The sequence below is a fragment of the Lampetra planeri genome, chromosome 45 (genome assembly GCF_965212315.1).
Source record: "Lampetra planeri chromosome 45, kcLamPlan1.2.h2, whole genome shotgun sequence".
In the NCBI taxonomy this organism is placed as follows: Eukaryota; Metazoa; Chordata; class Hyperoartia; order Petromyzontiformes; family Petromyzontidae; genus Lampetra; species Lampetra planeri.
In genome coordinates, this window is record NC_136151.1 from 8,016,042 (window position 1) to 8,039,261 (window position 23,220).

General features: G+C 52.8%; 1 protein-coding gene across 1 annotated transcript; it reads left to right on the forward strand.

Moving 5' to 3' along the window:
- The first annotated feature begins 2,609 nt into the window (after nt 1–2,609).
- LOC144733196 (prolyl 4-hydroxylase subunit alpha-1-like) lies at nt 2,610–22,892 on the forward strand. Its single transcript, XM_078614988.1, has 7 exons — nt 2,610–2,775; nt 8,197–8,275; nt 12,480–12,576; nt 16,294–16,445; nt 18,653–18,790; nt 20,476–20,808; nt 22,579–22,892. Exons 2-7 carry the CDS (start codon nt 8,209–8,211, stop codon nt 22,890–22,892), a joined length of 1,101 nt encoding a protein of 366 aa, XP_078471114.1. The 5' UTR covers nt 2,610–2,775; nt 8,197–8,208.
- Nucleotides 22,893–23,220: the final 328 nt, after the last annotated feature.

A 23,220-nucleotide genomic window follows, 5' to 3' on the forward strand; every position in this document is an offset into this window, starting at 1 on the left:
CCCCGGCACAAGCAAGATGGGTGAGGTGTGTGTTAGGGCCGGGTGCATATCGTCACGACTTGCCCGGGGCTGCAGCGAGCCGAGGACGGCAGGGTGGTGACTTGAGACGCCTCGAAGAACTCGGACGGTGAGCGCGGCGTCCTCCCGCGACTGCTCCGGTGTCTCGCACACGAGCCAGGACGGGGGTGCTCCCGCCCCGGCAGCAGCAGCAGCGTCGGCGTCCTCTCCTTGCGGCTCCTTCCCGCAAAACAGCTGCTCAGCAGCAGGATGCACACCACGCGGCGCCTCTGAGATGGCAGCGCACGGCCGCCTCTCTGCCGCGATGTTCAAGATGGCGGCTTGATTTGTGTTTTCGTGTCAACCTCTACCTTCAGTAGTGTGGATGTGTGTAGGAAGGTGCAATGCCCCCCCCCCTCGATCTCTACCCCCCTCTTTCTCCCCCGATCTCTACCCCCTTCCTACCCCCATTGTCTACTGCTCCATTAAATTTCGATTTAAAGCTTTCGTGACTACAGGGATTCATCTTATTGGTTCTTTCGGTAAAGTCACGTAGAAGGGAAATGATAAAATAATAAAAATAAAACATAATAAAATACAATTCTCACGACGTTTTGGCCACAACGCAAGCAGCCGTCCTCAGGTGTCTTGTCTTTCCGACAGACCTGTTCTTCACCTACATTCTTAGGCCTCCTTTGCCGGTACCAAAATATAATAATAGGGGGGTTTTCCCCTTTTTTCTGCCAACAAAACTGTAACCTTTTTACAAGGATTCATGTCTGCATTAACCACAATACTTTCAGTCAAAATTCAAACAAAAACACACTGATAATAAATGCATTGTCCTTGAAACTGATTGGTTCACACCAGAGACAGCTTTCTTTTGAGCCTTGTCTCAATTGGTGCTCGACCAGAGGACGCCAAAAGGCACCAATTGAGACTAGGCTCAAAAGAAAGCTGTCTCTGGTGTGGGCTAATCAGTTTCAAGGACAATGCATATATTATCAGTGTGTTTTTTGTTCATAGTTGTTTATTTTTGTTTGCATTTTGACTGCTTGTGTTGTCGTTATTGCAAACATGATGCCTTGTATAAAGGTGTCAGTTTTTGTACCAGTTAAAAGGGTAAAAATATATTACTAAAGATAAAGCAGTGAGAAATGCAATGATGAGAGATAAAATGACGTCACGCACCTGGGGGGGGGGGGGGGGTCAGACATTTGTGACGATGTGTGACGAGAAGGGGGGGGGTTTGAGAAATGTGACGTCACATAAAAATGCGCAACTTTAAATAAATATATACAACACGTTCTACTTAATTAAATAGACTTTTTAATACATGTTTTCTCCTACAACATCATTGTGCAGTGCCACATTAAATACGCACTACAATGACAATAGTTTAAAGCGATTTGAAGCATGTTTTATTTTGGGGGGGGCAGAGCTTTGTGACGTCATATTTGAGGGGGGGGTCTCACTTTTTGTGACGCCGTGTGACTCGGGGGGGGGGGGGTCAAAAATCGTCAAAAATCGCGTGACGTCATTTATGGACGGCCCCTATAGTGATGAGAGATGAGATTTCCCTACCCCGTATCATTTCTGAAATCTGTCACCCCCCTGCCAACATTTGTATATTGGTTTAGCCATGTTTGTGTTGTTGTAGTACAGAGTTAGACTGATGGCCTTAATCTAAGTTGTCTTGTGGTTGTTGTTGGTTGTTTGACTTGCATCCCACTGGGATTTTTGCACACAGCGTTGGTGTACTGTGATTTTTTTCTGCAATATTTTGCTGTCTTTTCTTGGATTTCTGTTTGCACTCAGTCACGTAGTCACTTTAAGATGTTTTTTGTTCATGTTTTTGTTTTTTGTTTGTTGCGGTTGCACCCGATTCAAGAGCCGAATGGCTCACAGGGCTATAGCTAATACATGAACTTGAACTTGATTTGTTCTGGATTTGAAGCTTTCGTGACTGCAAGGAATCACAATCGTAGGTTTTTTCGGTAAAGTCACGTGGAGTAAAAAATATAAATTAATAAAAGTAATAACAGAAATAAAATAAAATAATAAATCACGACGTTTCGGAGGCAACACAAGTCTCCGTCATCATGTGGGACCGTCACAGCCAGATTTGCTGCATCAAGTGAGGCAAAGAATCCAAGATACAAGTTCTTAAATACAAGTTAAAGGGGGGGGGGGGGGAAGAGCTTATCGGAGTGTGGTAGCCAATGAATGGAACGTAATTCTAGATTTGAAACTTTCGTGACTGCAAGGATTCATATTCTTAGGTTTTTTCGGTAAAGTCACGTTGGTGAAAATTTAAAATTAATAAAAGTAAAATAAAAATCACGACGTTTCGGAGGGAACACAAGCGTCGTGATTTTTATTTTATTTTTATTTTACTTTTATTAATTTAAATGTTTTACCTCCGTGACTTTTACCGAAAAAACCTAAGAAATGGAAAATGGAACGCATTGGGGAGGAGGGTGGGAGGGGCTAAAAGTGTTCGTAAGTCGAGGAGTTGCACCACCAACCGCCACTAACCCCCCCCCCGCATGTTGCGTCGATTCCACGGAATCGAATTGCTTCGAATTTATCGGAGGAATCGATTCCTCTCCCCCCCTCTCACCACCACATCCACCATTGCTCAGTCGCTTCAGGTCACGCAACAGCAGGCAGCAAGAAGCAGGCAACAGGCAGCAATCAGCAGGCAGCAATCAGCAGGCGTTGGCTTCGTGTGAACGCTTCCGAAGACGGCGCGCGGGCGATCGGGACTTCAATTCGGTAAACTTTGAACGTTGCGCAAAATCGTTGAATTAATTTAAATTAACAAAAAAGTTACGGCGTTCGCGGCGGCGTTCGCCGGTCACCGGGGTGCCCGGGGCCTGTCGCCCTGGTCGGTAGGGGATTCTAGGCGAGCGCGGGGGGCCCGAGAGCCCGTCGGAGGCCTATAGGGGGAGGGGTGAAAAAAAGTTTGAAAAGTTACTTTGACGATCAAATGGCAGCAGCAGTAGCATCATCCTCACAATCAGCAGTAGCAGCAGCAGTGTCAGCAGCAGTGTCAGCAGCAGTAGTGTCATCAGCAGTAGTGTCATCAGCAGCAGTAGCAGCAGCAGTAGCATCAGCAGCAGCAGTAGCATCAGCAGCAGTAGCAGCAGCAGTAGCAGCAGCAGCAGTAGCATCAGCAGCAGCGTCATCAGCAGCAGCGTCATCAGCAGCAGCGTCATCAGCAGCAGCGTCATCAGCAGCAGCGTCATCAGCAGCAGCGTCATCAGCAGCAGCGTCATCAGCAGCAGCGTCATCAGCAGCAGCGTCATCAGCAGCAGCGTCATCAGCAGCAGCGTCATCAGCAGCAGCGTCATCAGCAGCAGCGTCATCAGCAGCAGCGTCATCAGCAGCAGCGTCATCAGCAGCAGCGTCATCAGCAGCAGCGTCATCAGCAGCAGCGTCATCAGCAGCAGCGTCATCAGCAGCAGCGTCATCAGCAGCAGCGTCATCAGCAGCAGCGTCATCAGCAGCAGCGTCATCAGCAGCAGCGTCATCAGCAGCAGCGTCATCAGCAGCAGCGTCATCAGCAGCAGCGTCATCAGCAGCAGCGTCATCAGCAGCAGCGTCATCAGCAGCAGCGTCATCAGCAGCAGCGTCAGCAGCAGCGTCATCAGCAGCGTCATCAGCATAAACTCAACAGCAGTAGCAGTGTCATCAGCAGTGTCATCAGCAACTTCATCAGCAGTGCCATCAGCAGCAGCGTCACACAGCAGCAGCATCAGCAGTAGCCGTAGCATCAGCAGCAGTAGCATCAGCAGTAGCCGCAGCAGCAGTAGCAGCAGCATCAGCAGCAGCGTCACACAGTAGCAGCATCAGCAGTAGCAGCAGCATCATCAGCAGTAGCAGCAGCAGCATCAGCAGCATCAGCAGTAGCAGCAGTATCATCAGCAGTAGCAGCAGCATCATCAGCAGTAGCAGCAGCATCATCAGCAGTAGCAGCATCAGCAGCATCAGCAGTAGCAGCAGTATCATCAGCAGTAGCAGCAGCATCAGCAGTAGCGTCACTCAGCAGTGTCATCATCAGCAGCGTCATTTCCAACACCGTGGTGCTGATGATGATGATGATCGTGATGGTGTTTGTGTCGATGGCGATGATTGCTGCTGCTGATGTGTGATCCTATAGCCTAGGGGCACACCCAGTGGCAGCTGTCCCTGTGTGTGAGTCTGCTGTCAGTAGTAGTAGGGGTAGCGATGATTGCTGCTACTACTGCCGTGTGATCCTATAGCCTAGGGGCACACCCAGTGGCAGCTGTCCCTGTGTGTGAGTCTGCTGCCAGTAGTAGTAGTAGGGGTAGCGATGACTGCTGCTGCTACTACTGCTATGTGATCCTATAGCCTAGGGGCACACCCAGTGGCAGCTGTCCCTGTGTGTGAGTCTGCTGTCAGGAGTAGTAGTAGGGGTAGCGATGACTGCTGCTACTGCTGTATGATCCTATAGCCTAGGGGCACCCCCAGTGGCAGCTATCTCTGTGTGTGAGTCTGTTAGTAGTAGTAGGGGTAGCGATGATTGCTGCTGCTACTGCCCCGTATGATCCTATAGCCTAGGGGCACACCCAGTGGCAGCTGTCCCTGTGTGTGAGTCTGCTACCAGTAGTAGTAGTAGTAGGGGTAGCGATGATTGCTGCTGCTACTACTGATGTGTGATCCTATAGCCTAGGGGCACACCCAGTGGCAGCTGTCCCTGTGTGTGTCTGCTGCCAGTAGTAGTAGTAGGGGTAGCGATGACTGCTGCTGCTACTACTGTTGTATGATCCTATAGCCTAGGGGCACACCCAGTGGCAGCTGTCCCTGTGTGTGAGTCTGCTGTCAGGAGTAGTAGTAGGGGTAGCGATGACTGCTGCTGCTGCTACTGATGTGTGATCCTATAGCCTAGGGGCACCCCCAGTGGCAGCTGTCCCTGTGTGTGAGTCTGCCAGTAGTAGTAGTAGGGGTAGCGATGACTGCTGCTGCTACTACTGTTGTATGATCCTATAGCCTAGGGGCACACCCAGTGGCAGCTGTCCCTGTGTGTGAGTCTGCTGTCAGGAGTAGTAGTAGGGGTAGCGATGACTGCTGCTGCTACTACTGTTGTATGATCCTATAGCCTAGGGGCACCCCCAGTGGCAGCTGTCCCTGTGTGTGAGTCTGCTGCCAGTAGTAGTAGGGGTAGCGATGATTGCTGCTGCTGATGTGTGATTCTATAGCCTAGGGGCACACCCAGTGGCAGCTGTGCCTGTGTGTGTGTCTGCTGCCAGTAGTAGTAGTCGGGGTAGAGATGACTGCTGCTACTGCCCCGTATGATCCTATAGCCTAGGGGCACACCCAGTGGCAGCTGTCCCTGTGTGTGAGTCTGCTGTCAGTAGTAGTAGGGGTAGCGATGATTGCTGCTGCTACTACTGATGTGTGATCCTATAGCCTAGGGCAGGGGTCGGCAACCAAAATAACAAGAAGAGCCATTTCTTTCCAATTCGGTACAAAATTCAGTATTTCAAGAGCCGCAATGCATCTGAGTACATACTGTACATACGTACATATTGTCAAGAAACAGCCCGTAAAGAGCCGCATGCGGCTCCGGAGCCGTAGGTTGCCGACCCCTGGCCTAGGGGCACACCCAGTGGCAGCTGTCCCTGTGTGTGAGTCTGCTGTCAGTAGTAGGGGTAGCGATGATTGCTGCTGCTACTGCTGTATGATCCTATAGCCTAGGGGCACACCCAGTGGCAGCTGTCCCTGTGTGTGAGTCTGTTAGTAGTAGGGGTAGCGATGACTGCTGCTGCTACTACTGCTATGTGATCCTATAGCCTAGGGGCACCCCCAGTGGCAGCTGTCCCTGTGTGTGAGTCTGCCAGTAGTAGTAGTAGGGGTAGCGATGACTGCTGCTGCTACTACTGCTGTATGATCCTATAGCCTAGGGGCACACCCAGTGGCAACTGTCCCTGTGTGTGAGTCTGCTGCCAGTAGTAGTAGTAGGGGTAGCGATGATTGCTGCTACTACTGCCGTGTGATCCTATAGCCTAGGGGCACACCCAGTGGCAGCTGTACCTGTGTGTGAGTCTGCTGCCAGTAGTAGTAGTAGTAGGGGTAGCGATGATTGCTGCTGCTGATGTGTGATCCTATAGCCTAGGGGCACACCCAGTGGCAGCTATCTCTGTGTGTGAGTCTGTTAGTAGTAGTAGGGGTAGCGATGATTGCTGCTGCTGCTACTGCCGTATGATCCTATAGCCTAGGGGCACACCCAGTGGCAGCTGTCCCTGTGTGTGAGTCTGCTGCCAGTAGTAGTAGTAGTAGGGGTAGCGATGATTGCTGCTGCTACTGCTGCCATGTGATCCTATAGCCTAGGGGCACCCCCAGTGGCAACTGTCCCTGTGTGTGAGTCTGCTGCCAGTAGTAGTAGTAGGGGTAGCGATGATTGCTGCTGCTACTACTGCCGTGTGATCCTATAGCCTAGGGCAGGGGTCTGCAACCTTTAAGACATAAAGAGCCACTTGGACCCGTTTCCGAAGGAAAAAATAAACTGGGAGCCGCAAAACCATTGCAACTATTAAAACAAATATAACACTGCATATATTGTTTCTTACCTTATTGCTATATACAGGATCGTGCAGTCAGCTGTCAATCTGAATAAAAAAAGGACTTTTTCACTTAACAATGTAAAATATATTTTTGCAAATTAATAGCTAAATTACCTGGTTAATGGGATTTTTGCTCCTGAACCTCAGTGCACAGTGTCTGCACATCAGGGCTGTAAGACGTCACCTTCATTTTCACACAGGCTTGCAAGCTGTCATCTGTGAGGCGTGATCGATGTTTGTTTTTAATATAGTTCATGTTGGAGAAGACCTGCTCACATACATATGTGGAGCCGAAGATCGACAGGACTGCAAATGCATACTTTTTCATGTTTATATAAGTGTTGGGGATGGCATTCCATGTTTCGAATACAAGTTTGTCCTGTTTGGGAAGGTTTTCAATATCACTCCATTTATGATTCTGAGCCAGAATGGCCTTCTGACGGGCAACATCCTCAAGAGTAGCGGTCAAGCATTTGAACTTGGACACCCATATATCTTTGTCGGCTATATCGGCCAGTTCCATCTCAAGATCAGGTTGACTTACACCTGCAAATGCAGTCATATTCAATAGGGATGGATCGATCGCCAGGGGAGTGACAGGGAAGGATAATGTCGTTTTTTCCTCTCTGAACTCACAGAATCGTTTCCCAAACGAACTTTGCATTGTGGTGATTGCAGACTTGAAATATTCCAAATTTATCGTATCATGACTTTGTTTGAACTCTCTCAAAGAGGGAAAGTGAGACAGTGTACCTCTCTGTAAATCTTTGACAAACACTGTCAACTTGCGCTCGAATGCCAAAACCTCCTCCAGCATGTGCAGGGCTGTGCCTCCTTTCCCCTGAAGGGTTGTATTTAGCGTGTTTAGATGTGCTGTCATGTCTACCATAAAATGTAATTTTTCCAGCCACTCTGGCTGTTCCAGCTCAGCAAAGGTGAGCTCTTTGCTGCCCAGGAAGGTTTTTACTTCTTCCAAACATGTGACAAAGCAACGGCAACGTTATTGCCTGTCACCGGGCGGGCAGTGTGGAGCGGAGCGGCGACCTGTCAGCAGCGGCAACGCCAGAGCAGGTGTCACAGTGCGCCTCCTCCCCTCGCTAGCATCCGCCCCGGAGCCGCGGTCAAGGTTCAAAAGAGCCGCATGCGGCTCCGGAGCCGCAGGTTGCCGACCCCTGGCCTAGGGGTACACCCAGTGGCAGCTGTCCCTGTGTGTGAGTCTGTTAGTAGTAGTAGTAGGGGTAGCGATGACTGCTGCTGCTACTACTGCTATGTGATCCTATAGCCTAGGGGCACCCCCAGTGGCAGCTGTCCCTGTGTGTGTCTGCTGCCAGTAGTAGTAGTAGGGGTAGCGATGATTGCTGCTGCTGATGTGTGTGATCCTATAGCCTAGGGGCACACCCAGTGGCAGCTGTCCCTGTGTGTGAGTCTGCTGTCAGGAGTAGTAGTAGGGGTAGTGATGATTGCTGCTACTGCTGCTGTGTGATCCTATAGCCTAGGGGCACCCCCAGTGGCAGCTGTCCCTGTGTGTGTCTGCTGTCAGTAGTAGTAGCAGTTGCGACGATTTGCTGAATTGTTTTCCCTGTCTGTGTGTCTGTCCCGTGTGTTTCAGGAGTTGGCCATCATGCTTCGGCTGTTGCTGCTTGTGCTGGTGTTTCGGCCTGCGCTGATGGAGGTGTTCACATCAATAGGTGACGCACACACGCACGCAAATGCGCACAAACACGCACGCACACACAAACACGCAAACGCGCACACACGCATACACGCACACACGCACACACGCACACAAACACGCACGCAAACACGCACGCAAACACGCACACAAACACGCACAAACACACACACACAAACACGCACACAAACACGCACGCACACACGCACACAAACACGCACGCACACACGCACACAAACACGCACACAAGCACGCACGCACACACGCGCACAAACACGCACGCAAACACGCACACAAACACGCACGCAAACACACACACGCACACACACGCACGCAAACACGCACGCAAACACGCACACATACACGCACACATACACGCACAAACATGCACACACACGCAAACACACACACGCAAACACACGCAAACACGCACAAACGCACACAAACAAAGACAAAGGTCCCTTGTGTAGCCTTTAACAGACTGTCGGGGCAAGCGCTGTTAGCCGGATTTCTTTCTTTTTTCGAAGGTAAATAATCAAAAACGTTAAATTAAGCACGGGCACGCGAGCACACGAGCACAGCCACTTTGTTACTTCAAACTTATCTATGAACATTATCATTTTTTATTTTTTTTTGTTTTTTTTTGTTTTTTTACGACCGGGAACCAAGGTGGAGTGGGGTGTGGAGGGTGGGTCCAGGCTGCTGCAGTAAGCGGCAGAGGTCGCAAACGGGTTTTGATTCCTTACCCGTACCCGGCCGCACCAGGGTCGCAAATAGGTAACCATACCCGTACCCGGCCGGGTACGGGTACCCGTTCCCTACCCGTACCCTACCCGAAATGAGTGACAAACGGTGACTCACCAGTGACTCACGGCCTACCCGTACCTGGCCGCACCAGGGTCGCAAATGGGTACCCGTGCCCGTACCCAGACGGGTACGGGTAGCCGGGTATCGGGTAGGGTACGGGTATCGGGTACCCGGTTGCGACCTCTGGTAAGCGGTTAAGAACCACTGCTCCAGATGATGTACAATACAGGGTGCTGCAAAACAATGTTTTAACGCTTATATGGCGACTATCGGTTTTTTTTAATGGAAAAATAACGGATAATAATACTCCAAAGTTGCAGACTCAATAGCGAATGTCGCGATAATTGTTTTTTTACCCTTCTATCTGGCAACAAAACTGACACCTTTTTTTTACAAGGAGTCATGTTTGCATAGACCACAATACCTGCGGTCGTAATGCAAACAAAAAACATAACTCTGATAATGTATGCACTGTCCTTGAAGTTGAAAGCTGTCTCGGGTGTGGACCAATCAACTTCAAGGACAGTGCATATATTATCAGTTATGTTTTTTTTGCATTATGGCTGCAGGTATTGTGGTCTATGCAAACATGACTCCTTGTAAAAAAAGGTGTCAGTTTTGTTGCCAGATAGAAGGGTAAAAAAACAATTATCATATTTTTTACTGGAAAATGAGGTTCCAATGGAAGGAATGTCACGTTAATAACTTCAAAAGGTCGAAAAAGTCTCCCCGCCTGTTTCGCCATCTTACCCAGGTGGTCTCCTGAGCCCGGAGGCACATTCCTCTTATCTGTCGTTGCAGATTCTCAGAAGCCTGAAACACATTTTTTGTTTTAGCACCCTGTTGTACATCTCTGTGTGTGTCTTGATTTCAAGCTGTTCGTGACTGCAGGGATTCATATTTTTGGTTCTTTCTTTCCGTAAAGTCACGTAGAAGGGAAATAATAAAATAAAATAATTATAAAACAATAAAAATTCTCACGACGTTTCGACTGCAACACAAGCAATCATCATCAGTAAAGTCACGTAGGTAAAAAAATGAAATTAAAATTAATAAAAATAAAACAATAAAAATCACGACGTTTCGGAGGCAACACAAGCTTCCGTCTTCAGGTGAAACCGTCACAGCAAAATATCTGTATCTTATTCTTTTATTTTTATTAATTTTCATTTCATTTTTTTACCTACACGGTGACTTCACCGAAAAAAACTAAGAGCATGAATCATTGCAGTCACGAAAAGCTTCAAATCTAAAATCGTCATCAGGTGTGAAGTCCACGGCAATAATTTTTTTTTTCAAATTTTCTTGTCGTGGATTTCACACCTGATGACGATTGCTGCTTGTGTTGCAGTCGAAACGTCGTGAGAATTTTTATTGTTTTATATTATTTTATTATTTCCCTTCTACGTGACGACTTTACCGATAGAACCAAGAATATGAATCTCTGTGTGTGTTTGTGGAGCTGAGTGGACTTGCCGATGAGCGGTACCAGCGGTGTCAAGATCGGCCTCTGTGGAGGAGGCTCGTGAAGGACGCTGCTGCTGCTAGGCAGTGCCAGGCTAGGTGCACCTTGAGGCTACTGGGCAGTTGGAGGTTGTCGCCCTCCAGCAACAACAACGGAGGGCGGAGGAGCAACGCTCACAACAACGAGCGGAGCGCCGGGTGGATAAAACGCAGCAAGTTGGCACAGTAGGGGGGGTACAGCTGGTGGTGGTGCATCTACCGGTCATCTCAGTCAGTAGACCCACAGCACCTGCAGGGTCTGTCCCGTGCCCTCCTCATGCACCTAGCCTGGCACAGCAGCACTCAACCCATGGCACCTGCAGGGTTTGCCCCGTGACCTCCTCATGCACCTAGCCTGGCACAGCAGCAGTCAACCCATGGCACCTGCAGGGTCTGCCCCGTGACCTCATGCACCTAGCCTGGCACAGCAGCAGCAGTCAACCGATGGCTCCTGGAGGATCTGTCCCGTGACCTCCTCCTCATGCACCTAGCCTGACACAGCAGTCAACCCATGGCACCTGCAGGGTCTGTCCCGTGACCTCCTCCTCATGCACCTAGCCTGGCACAGCAGCAGTCAACCCATGGCACCTGCTGGGTCAGTCCCGTGACCTCCTCATGCACCTAGCCTGGCACAGCAGCAGTCAACCCATGGCACCTGCTGGGTCAGTCCCGTGACCTCCTCATGCACCTAGCCTGGCACAGCAGTCAACCCATGGCACCTGCTGGGTCAGTCCCGTGACCTCCTCATGCACCTAGCCTGGCACAGCAGCAGTCAACCCATGGCACCTGCTGGGTCTGTCCCGTGACCTCCTCCTCCTGCACCTAGCCTGGCACAGCAGTCAACCCATGGCACCTGCAGGGTCTGCCCTGTGACCTCCTGCCAGCGGGCGTTCAACACTTCACGTGGTAGCCTCAAGGTGCACGTGGCCTGGCACAAGCGTCGTGGTGACGTCACCGCCACTTAGTGGCGAATGGCGGTTGTTGTTGTTGTCTCTGTGTGTGTGTCTCTGTGTGTGTCTCTGTGGGTGTCTCTGTGTGTGTCTCTGTGCGTGTCTCTGTGCGTGTCTCTGTGCGTGTCTCTGTGCGTGTCTCTGCGCGTGTCTCTGCGCGTGTCTCTGTGCGTGTCTCTGCGCGTGTCTCTGCGCGTGTCTCTGCGCGTGTCTCTGCGCGTGTCTCTGCGCGTGTCTCTGCGCGTGTCTCTGCGCGTGTCTCTGCGCGTGTCTCTGTGGGTGTCTCTGTGTGTGTCTCTGTGCGTGTCTCTGTGCGTGTCTCTGTGCGTGTCTCTGTGCGTGTCTCTGTGCGTGTGTCTGTGGGTGTCTCTGTGCGTGTCTCTGTGCGTGTCTCTGTGCGTGTCTCTGTGCGTGTCTCTGTGCGTGTCTCTGTGCGTGTCTCTGTGCGTGTCTCTGTGTGTGTCTCTGTGTGTGTGTCTGTGTGTCTCTGTGTGTGTGTCTCTGTGCGTGTCTCTGTGCGTGTCTCTGTGCGTGTGTCTGTGGGTGTCTCTGTGCGTGTCTCTGTGCGTGTCTCTGTGCGTGTCTCTGTGTGTGTCTCTGTGGGTGTCTCTGTGGGTGTCTCTGTGGGTGTCTCTGTGTGTATCTGTGTGTGTCTCTGTGCGTGTCTCTGTGCGTGTCTCTGTGCGTGTCTCTGTGCGTGTCTCTGTGCGTGTCTCTGTGCGTGTCTCTGTGCGTGTCTCTGTGCGTGTCTCTGCGTGTGTCTCTGTGCGTGTCTCTGCGCGTGTCTCTGCGCGTGTCTCTGTGCGTGTCTCTGTGCGTGTCTCTGTGCGTGTCTCTGTGCGTGTCTCTGTGCGTGTCTCTGTGCGTGTCTCTGTGCGTGTCTCTGTGCGTGTCTCTGTGTGTGTCTCTGTGTGTTGTTGTGTTTTTGCAACTCCCTCCCTCTGTCTCCGTCCGTCTCAGGACACATGAGCGAGCTGCTCGACACCGAATCGGACCTCCTGCGCGCTCTCGACTCGTACATCGCCGTGCAGCACAGACGCCTGCACAGCCTGAGAGCGTGAGAACAGCATCAGCAGCAGCAGCAGCAGCATCAGCAGCATCAGCAGCAGCATCATCAGCAGCATCATCAGCAGCATCATCAGCAGCATCAGCAGCAGCATCAGCAGCAGCGGCATCAGCAGCAGCAGCAGCATCGTCATCATCAGCATTATGATCATCAGCAACATCATCATCAGCAGCATCGTCGTCAGCAGCAGCATCGTCATCATCAGCAGCAACATCAATATCAGCAGCAGCATCAACATTATGATCATCAGCAACATCATCAGCAGCAACATCAATATCAGCAGCAGCATCAACAGCATTGTCATCAGCAGCATCAACATTATGATCATCAGCAACATCATCAGCAGCAGCATCAGCAGCAGCATCAGCAGTAGCAGCATCAGCAGCAGCAGCAGCAGCATCAGCAACATTATGATCATCAGCAACATCAATATCAGCAGCATCATCATCATCAGCATCGTCATCATCAGCAGCAGCATCGTGATCATCAGCAGCATCATGATCATCAGCAGCAACATCAATAACAGCAGCAGCATCAACATTATGATCATCAACAACATCATCAGCAGCAACATCAATATCAGCAGCATCGTCATCAGCAGCATCAACATTATGATCATCAACAACATCATCAGCAGCAACATCAATATCAGCAGCAGCATCAACATTATGATCATCAACAACATCATCAGCAGCAACATCAATATCAGCAGCATCGTCATCAGCAGCATCAACATTATGATCATCAACAACATCATCAGCAGCAACATCAATATCAGCAGCAGCATCAACATTATGATCATCAACAACATCATCAGCAGCAACATCAATATCAGCAGCATCGTCATCATCAGCAGCAGCATCAACAGCAGCAGCATTAACATCATGATCATCAGCAGCAACATCAATATCAGCAGCAGCATCAACATTATGATCATCAGCAACATCATCAGCAGCAATATCAATATCAGCAGCAGCATCAACAGCATTGTCATCAGCAGCATCAGCAGCATCAACATTATGATCATCAGCAGCAACATCAGCAGCAGCATCGTCATCAGCAGCATCATGATCATCATCAGCAACATCAATATCAGCAGCATTGTCATCAGCAGCATTGTCATCATCAGCATTGTCATCAGCAGCATCGTCATCAGCAACATCAATATCAGCAGCATTGTCATCATCAGCATTGTCATCAGGAGCATCGTCATCAGCAGCATCGTCATCAGCAGCATTGTCATCATCAGCATTGTCATCAGGAGCATCGTCATCAGCAACATCAATATCAGCAGCATTGTCATCATCAGCATTGTCATCAGGAGCATCGTCATCAGCAACATCAATATCAGCAGCATTGTCATCAGGAGCATCATCATCAGCAACATCAATATCAGCAGCATTGTCATCATCAGCATTGTCATCAGGAGCATCGTCATCAGCAACATCAATATCAGCAGCATTGTCATCAGCAGCATCGTCATCAGCAACATCAATATCAGCAGCATTGTCATCATCAGCATTGTCATCAGCAGCATCGTCATCAGCAACATCAATATCAGCAGCATTGTCATCAGGAACATCATCATCAGCAACATCAATATCAGCAGCATTGTCATCAGGAGCATCGTCATCAGCAACATCAATATCAGCAGCATTGTCATCATCAGCATTGTCATCAGCAGCATCGTCATCAGCAACATCAATATCAGCAGCATTGTCATCATCAGCATTGTCATCAGGAGCATCGTCATCAGCAACATCAATATCAGCAGCATTGTCATCAGGAGCATCGTCATCAGCAACATCAATATCAGCAGCATTGTCATCAGGAGCATCGTCATCAGCAACATCAATATCAGCAGCATTGTCATCAGCAGCATCGTCATCAGCAACATCAATATCAGCAGCATTGTCATCAGCAGCATCGTCATCAGCAACATCAATATCAGCAGCATTGTCATCAGCAGCATCGTCATCAGCAACATCAATATCAGCAGCATTGTCATCAGCAGCATCGTCATCAGCAACATCAATATCAGCAGCATTGTCATCAGGAGCATCGTCATCAGCAACATCAATATCAGCAGCATTGTCATCAGGAGCATCGTCATCAGCAACATCAATATCAGCAGCATTGTCATCAGCAGCATCGTCATCAGCAACATCAATATCAGCAGCATTGTCATCAGGAGCATCGTCATCAGCAACATCAATATCAGCAGCATTGTCATCAGCAGCATTGTCATCATCAGCATTGTCATCAGCAGCATCGTCATCAGCGACTGCGGGGGGAGAGACACACAAACTCCAAATACACAGACATTGTCAGAGTCGAGATCGAACCCACGACCTCCTGTACACCGGGCAAGGCAGTTTACATGTCGCCGCATGCAATCTCCAAATACACAGCAGCAGACATCAGGGTCGGGATTGAACCCACAACCTCCTGCATACCAGGCGATGTAGTTCACATCTCCTAGCCACCCACCCACTCACTCACCCACCCACTCACCCCACCAACCCACCTACCCCCTCACCCACCCACTCACCCACCCACTCACCCACCCACTCACCCACCCACCCACCCACTCACCCACCCACTCACTCACGCACCCACCCACTCGAACCCACCCACTCACCCACCCACTCACCCACCCACCCACTCACCCACCCACTCACCCACCCACTCACCCACCCACTCACCCACTCACCCACCCACTCACCCACCCACTCACCCACCCACCCACTCACCAACCCACCCACCCACCCATTCACCCACCCACCCACTCACTCACTCACCCACCCACCCACCCACTCACCCACCCACTCACCCACCCACCCACCCACTCACCCACCCACCCACCCACCCACTCACTCACCCACACACCCACTCACTCACTCACCCACACACCTACCCCCTCACCCACCCACCAACCCACCCACCTACCCACACACCCACCCACCCACCCACTCACTCACTCACTCACTCACCCACCCACTCACCCACCCACCCACCCACCCACCCCCTCACCCACCCACCCACTCACCTAGCCACCCACTCACCCACTCACTCACCCACCCACTCACCCACCCACTCACTCACCCACTCACCCACCCACTCACTCACCCACTCACCCACCCACTCACCCACCCAACCCACCCACTCACCCACCCACTCACCCACCCACCCACCCACTCACTCACTCACCCACCCACCCACCCACTCATTCACTCACTCACTCACCCACCCACTCACTCACCCACCCACTCACTCACCCACCCACTCATTCACTCACCCACCCAGCCACCCACCCACTCACTCACCCACCCACCCACCCCCTCACCCACTCACCCACTCACCCACCCACCCACCCCCTCACCCACTCACCCACCCACTCACCCACCCACTCACCCACCCACTCACTCACCCACCCACCCACCCACTCACTCATTCACTCACTCACTCACTCACTCACTCACCCACCCACCCACCCACCCACCCACTCACTCACTCACTCACCCACCCACTCACTCACTCATTCACTCACTCACTCACCCAGCCACCCACCCACTCACCCACCCACCCACCCACCCACTCACCCACTCACTCACCCACTCACCCACCAACCCACCCACACACCCAGCCACCCACAAAACCCACCGTCCCCCCCCCCCCCCACCGCTCTCCCCGCGCTCTCCCTCGCAGGTGGGCGGAGTCTATACAGGAAGTCCGCCGCGCCGCGACCCTCGACCCGGAAGGGTTCCTGGGCAATCCGGTCAACGCCTACCGGCTACTCAAGCGGCTGGGGCAGCAATGGCGGACGCTGGACGACACGGCCATCATGAACCCGGCCACAGGTGGGGTAGCAAGCAAGCCGCACTCGCTCACTCACTCACTCATTCACTCGCTCACTCGCTCGCTCACTCATTCACTCACTCATTCACTCACTCACTCATTCACTCGCTCGCTCACTCACTCGCTCACTCACTCGCTCACTCGCTCGCTCGCTCACTCACTCGCTCGCTCACTCATTCACTCATTCACTCATTCACTCGCTCGCTCACTCGCTCACTCGCTCGCTCACTCGCTCACTCACTCATTCACTCACTCACTCACTTACTCATTCACTCACTCAGCCATCATGAACCCGGCCACAGGTGGGTAGCAAGCAAGCCGCACTCGCTCACTCACTCACTCATTCACTCGCTCACTCGCTCGCTCACTCATTCACTCACTCATTCACTCACTCATTCACTCACTCGCTCGCTCACTCACTCACTCGCTCGCTCACTCACTCACTCGCTCGCTCACTCATTCACTCACTCATTCACTCACTCACTCATTCACTCACTCAGCCATCATGAACCCGGCCACAGGTGGGTAGCAAGCAAGCCGCACCCGCTCATTCACTCAGCTTTCATTCACTTAGCTAACACTCACTCACTCACTCATTCACTCGCTCACTCGCTCGCTCACTCACTCACTCATTCATTCACTCAGCCATCATGAACCCGGCCACAGGTGGGTAGCAAGCAAGCCGCACTCGCTCACTCACTCATTCACTCAGCTTTCATTCACTCACTCATTCACTCAGCTTACACTCGCTCACTCACTCATTCACTCAGCTTACACTCATTCACTCAGCTTTCATTCACTCACTCATTCACTCAGCTTACACTCGCTCACTCATTCATTCACTCAGCTTACACTCATTCACTCAGCTTTCATTCACTGAGCTTACACTCACTCGGCTTAGACTCACTCATTCACTCAGCTTAGACTCACTCATTCACTCAGCTTAGACTCACTCACTCAGCTTAGACTCACACATTCACTCAGCTTACACTCATTCACTCATTCACTCAGCTTTCATTCACTGAGCTTACACTCACTCGCTCAATCACTCAGCTTAAGCTCGCTCACTCACTCAGCTTCCACTCATTCACTCACTCAGCTTCCACTCGCTCAGCTTACACTCACTCACTCATTCACTCGCTCACTCATTCACTCAGCTTACACTCACTTGCTCAATCACTCAGCTTAAACTCACTCACTCATTCACTCACTCAGCTTACACTCATTCACTCAGCTTCCACTCGCTCAGCTTACACTCACTCACTCAGCGTTCACTCACTCACTCAGCTTACACCCGCTCACTAATTCACTCAGCTTTCATTCACTGAGCTTACACTCACTCGCTCACTCACTCACTCAGCTTACACTCATTCACTCACTCAGCTTGAACTCGCTCACTCATTCACTCAGCTTCCACTCACTCATTCACTCAGCTTACACTCACTCATTCACTCAGCTTACACTCACTCATTCACTCAGCTTACACTCACTCGCTCAATCACTCAGCTTGCACTCGCTCGCTCATTCACTCGCTCATTCACTCGCTCATTCACTCGCTCATTCACTCGCTCCCTCATTCACTCGCTTGCTCATTCACTCGCTCGCTCATTCATTCGCTTACTCAGTCATTCACTCATTCGCTCACTCGCTTATTCACCCGCTCACCGACTCGCTCACCCCACTTGCTCATTCACTCACTCGCTCATTCACTCGCTCATTCGTTCACCTCACTCGCTCATTCGCTTACCCACTTGCTCACTCGCTCATTCACCCACTCGCTCACCCACTTGCTCATTCACTCGCTGGCTTCTTCACTCGCTCATTCGCTTACCCACTTGCTCACCCACTTGCTCGCTCATTCACCCACTCGTTCATCCGCTCGCTCATTCACTCGCTTACCCTCTCGCTCATTCGCCCGCTCACCCACTCGCTCACCCACTCGCTCACCCACTCGCTTACCCACTCGCTCACCCACTCGCTCACTCACTCACTCATTCACCCGCTCACCCACTCGCTTACCCAATCGGTCATTCGCTCACTCGCTCATTCACCCTCTCGCCCACTCGCTCACTTGCTCGCTCACCCCCTCGCTCACCCACTCGCTCATTCACCCACTCGCTCATTCACCCACTCGCTCACCCACGCGCTCACACACCCGCTCGCTCACTCACCCAGAGCTGCGGTTTGTTTCCGTCTCCCTCTCACCCAGAGTTCCTAGCGAACATATCCGCCCAGCGTCTGCGGCTGCCCACCGAGGAGGACGTGACGGGGGCAGCCAAGGCTCTGATGCGTCTCCAGGACACGTACAGGCTGCGCACGCGCGACATCGCAGACGGGAACCTACCAGGTACTCGCGCGCACAAGAGCGTACTCGCAGGATCACAAAGAGACCCACTCTTCTTCTTGGTTCTTTCGGTAAAGTCACGTAGAAGGGAAATAATAAAATAAAAAAAATATTCAACATCATAAAAGAATATAATAGATTTCATTTTTATTATTTTATGATTTCCCTTCTACGTGGCGACTTTACCGAAAGAACCAAGAAGATGAATCCCCGCAGTCACGGACAGCTTTACATCGAAAGAGACTCACTCTGTGAGACATTCTATGTCTGTGGCTGCTACTGCCTGGGCCGGGTCTCAGAACCTGAGTCCCTGAGTCTCTAAACCCTGAGTCCCTGAGTCTCTGGACCCCGTAACCCTTCCTCTCCCCACCCCGCCCCACCCTCACCCACCGTCGCTCTCCCTGTGTGCTCACTCACCCGCTCGCTCACCCACTCGCTCACCCGCTCGCTCCCTCATTCACCCGCTCACCCATTCGCTCACCCACTCGCTCACCCGCTCGCTCCCTCATTCAGTCTCTGAGTCTCTAAGTCTCTGAGTCTCCAATCCCCGAGTCCCTGAGTCTCCGATCCCCGAGTCTCCGAGTCTCGTAACCCTTCTCCCCACCCCGCCCCACCCTCACCCACGGTCTCTCTCCCTGTGTGCTCCCTCATTCACCCCGCTCACCCACTCGCTCACCCACTCGCTCATTCGCTCGCTCACTCATTCACCTGCTTACCCACTCGCTCACCCACTCGCTCATTCGCTCGCTCGCTCCCTCATTCACCCGCTCACCCACTCGCTCACCCACTCGCTCATTCGCTCGCTCGCTCATTCACCTGCTTACCCACTCGCTCACCCACTCGCTCATTCGCTCGCTCGCTCCCTCATTCACCCGCTCACCCACTCGCTCACCCACTCGCTCATTCGCTCGCTCACTCATTCACCTGCTTACCCACTCGCTCACCCACTCGCTCATTCGCTCGCTCACTCCCTCATTCACCCGCTCACCCACTCGCTCACCCACTCGCTCATTCGCTCGCTCACTCATTCACCTGCTTACCCACTCGCTCACCCCACTCGCTCATTCGCTCGCTCGCTCCCTCATTCACCCGCTCACCCACTCGCTCACCCACTCGCTCATTCGCTCGCTCACTCATTCACCTGCTTACCCACTCGCTCACCCACTCGCTCATTCGCTCGCTCGCTCCCTCATTCACCCGCTCACCCACTCGCTCACCCACTCGCTCATTCGCTCGCTCACTCATTCACCTGCTTACCCACTCGCTCACCCACTCGCTCATTCGCTCGCTCGCCTCCCTCATTCACCCGCTCACCCACTCGCTCACCCACTCGCTCATTCGCTCGCTCACCTCATTCACCTGCTTACCCACTCGCTCACCCACTCGCTCATTCGCTCGCTCGCTCCCTCATTCACCCGCTCACCCACTCGCTCACCCACTCGCTCATTCGCTCGCTCACTCATTCACCTGCTTACCCACTCGCTCACCCACTCGCTCATTCGCTCGCTCGCTCCCTCATTCACCCGCTCACCCACTCGCTCACCCCTCGCTCATTCGCTCGCTCGCTCATTCAGTCTCTGAGTCTCCAATCCCCGAGTCTCCGAGTCTCGTAACCCTTCTCCCCACCCCGCCCCACCCTCACCCACGGTCTCTCTCCCTGTGTGCGTGTGTCTGTGCGCGTGTCCAAGGTGCGATGTACCGCGACGCTCTGTCTGCCCGCGACTGCTACGACCTGGGCCGCGTCGCCTACACGGAGGGCGACTACCGCCACACGCAGCTCTGGATGCGGCAGGCGCTGCGCATGATGCACGGAGGAGGAGGGGGGGAGAGACATGGGGCGGAGGGTGGACAAGCGGAGGCGACACCGGGGGGTGGAGGATCGGCGGTGGAGGGGGTGGAGTGGCTGACGGGGGCGACGGTGGTGGATGAGGTGGACGTGTTGGACCACCTGAGCTTCGTGGCGTTTCAGCAGGGCAAGACGGAGGAAGCGTACGCGCTCACTAAGCAGCTGCTCAAGCTGGGTACGAGTGACGTGAGGGGGGGGTGGGGGGGTGGGCGGGCGGGTGAGCAGGTGGGTGAGCGGGTGGGTGAGCGGGTGGGTGAGCGGGTGGGTGAGCGAGTACGTGAGCGAGTGAATAAGTGAATGAGCGAATGTGCGAGTGAATGAGTGAGTGAATGAGCGAGTGAGCGAGTGGGTGAGCGAGTGGCTCAGCGGGTGAATAAGCGGGTGGGTGAGGGAGCGGGTGGGTGAGCGAGTGGGTGGGTGAGTGGGTGGGTGAATGAGCGAGTGGGTGAGCGGGTGGGTGAGGGAGCGAGTGGGTGAGCGGGTGGGTGAGCGGGTGGGGTGAGCGAGTACGTGAGCGAGTGAATAAGTGAATGAGCGAATGTGCGAGTGAATGAGTGAGTGAATGAGCGAGTGAGCGAGTGGGTGAGCGAGTGGCTCAGCGGGTGAATAAGCGGGTGGGTGAGGGAGCGGGTGGGTGAGCGAGTGGGTGGGTGAGTGGGTGGGTGAATGAGCGAGTGGGTGAGCGGGTGGGTGAGGGAGCGAGTGGGTGAGCGGGTGGGTGAGGGAGCGAGTGGGTGAGCGGGTGGGTGAGGGAGTGGGTAGGCGAGTGGGTGGGTGGGTGAATGAGCAAGTGAGTGAATGAGTGGGTGAGCGAGTGAATGAGCCAGTGAGCGAGTGGGTGAGCGGGTGAATGAGGGAGCGAGTGGGTGAGCGGGGTGGGTGAGCAGATGAATGAGCGAGTGACGAGTGGGTAAGTGAGTGAATGAGTGAGTGGGGGAATGAGTGAGTGGGTGAGTGGGTGAGCGAGTGAATGAGCCAGTGAACGAATGAGCGAGTGGGTGAGCGGGTGAATGAGCCAGTGAACGAATGAGCGAGTGGGTGAGCGAGTGGGTGAGCAGATGAATGAGCGAGTGACGAGTGGGTGAATGAGTGAGTGGGTGAGTGGGTGAATGAGCGAGTGAGCGAATGAGCGAGTGGGTGAGCGAGTGGCTCAGCGGGTGAATAAGCGAGTGGGTGAGCGAGTGGGTGAGCGAGTGAATGAGCGAGTGGGTGAGTAAGTGAATGAGTAAGTGGGTGAATGAGCGAGTGAGCGAATGAGTGGGTGAGCGACCATCACTCTCCCCATCTCTCTCACCATCTCCCCATCTCACTCTCACCATCACTCTCCCCATCTCTCTCCCCATCTCACCATCTCACTCTCACCATCACTCTCCCCATCACTCTCCCCATCTCACCATCTCCCCATCTCACTCTCACCATCACTCTCCCCATCTCTCTCACCATCTCCCCATCTCACTCTCACCATCACTCTCCCCATCACTCTCCCCATCTCACCATCTCCCCATCTCACTCTCACCATCACTCTCCCCATCTCTCTCCCCATCTCACCATCTCCCCATCTCACTCTCACCATCACTCTCCCCATCTCTCTCCCCATCTCACCATCTCCCCATCTCACTCTCACCATCACTCTCCCCATCTCTCTCCCCATCTCACCATCTCCCCATCTCACTCTCACCATCACTCTCCCCATCTCTCTCCCATCTCCATCCCATCTCCCCATCTCACTCTCACCATCATTCTCCCCATCTCTCTCCCCATCTCACCATCTCCCCATCTCACTCTCACCATCACTCTCCCCATCTCTCTCCCCATCTCACCATCTCCCCATCTCACTCTCACCATCACTCTCCCCATCTCTCTCCCCATCTCACCATCTCCCCATCTCACTCTCACCATCACTCTCCCCATCTCACTCACTCTCCCCCCCCCCATCTCTCCCCAGACCCGTCTCACGAGCGTGCCCAGGGAAACCTCGACTACTTCTCCCGCGCGCTCTCCGCCAAGCGGAAGGGCGACGACGAATCTCACCTCCTCACCACCGGCATCCGCAGCGACTCATCGTTATCGTCGTCGTCGTCGTCGTCGTCGTCATCGAAGAGGAGGAGGAAGGACACGATGGGGGGAGAGCGACTCGGGGAGGAGGAGGTGGAGGAGGTGGAGGAGGAGGTGGAGGAGGTGGTGGACGATGGGAAGAGTGCAAGCTACATGAAGCTGTGTCGGGGGGAGGGGATCAAGATGGTGAGTCGGGGGGGTTGAGGGCGGGCGGCCTCACGGCTCCCTCCGTGCCTCCCTCACGCTGTGTCTCTCTGTGTGTGTCTCTCTGTGTGTGTCTCTGTGTGTGTGTCTCTCTGTGAGTGTCTCTGTGTGTGTGTCTCTCTGTGTGTGTCTCTCTGTGTGTGTCTCTGTGTGTGTGTCTCTCTGTGAGTGTCTCTGTGTGTGTGTATGTGTGTGTGTCTCTCTGTGTGTGTGTCTCTCTGTGTGTGTGTCTCTCTGTGTGTGTGTCTCTCTGTGTGTGTCTCTCTGTGTGTGTGTCTCTGTGTGTGTGTCTCTGTGTGTGTGTCTCTGTGTGTCTCTCTGTGTGTGT

Excerpts from the sequence above, each read along its gene's own strand:
- LOC144733196 (XM_078614988.1), top strand. The coding sequence starts at position 8,209 with ATGCTTCGGCTGTTGCTGCTTGTGCTGGTGTTTCGGCCTGCGCTGATG. Across the intron at positions 18,791-20,475 it reads CGCAGACGGGAACCTACCAG|GTGCGATGTACCGCGACGCT; the intron begins GTACTCGCGCGC and ends CGCGTGTCCAAG. Across the intron at positions 20,809-22,578 it reads TAAGCAGCTGCTCAAGCTGG|ACCCGTCTCACGAGCGTGCC; the intron begins GTACGAGTGACG and ends ATCTCTCCCCAG.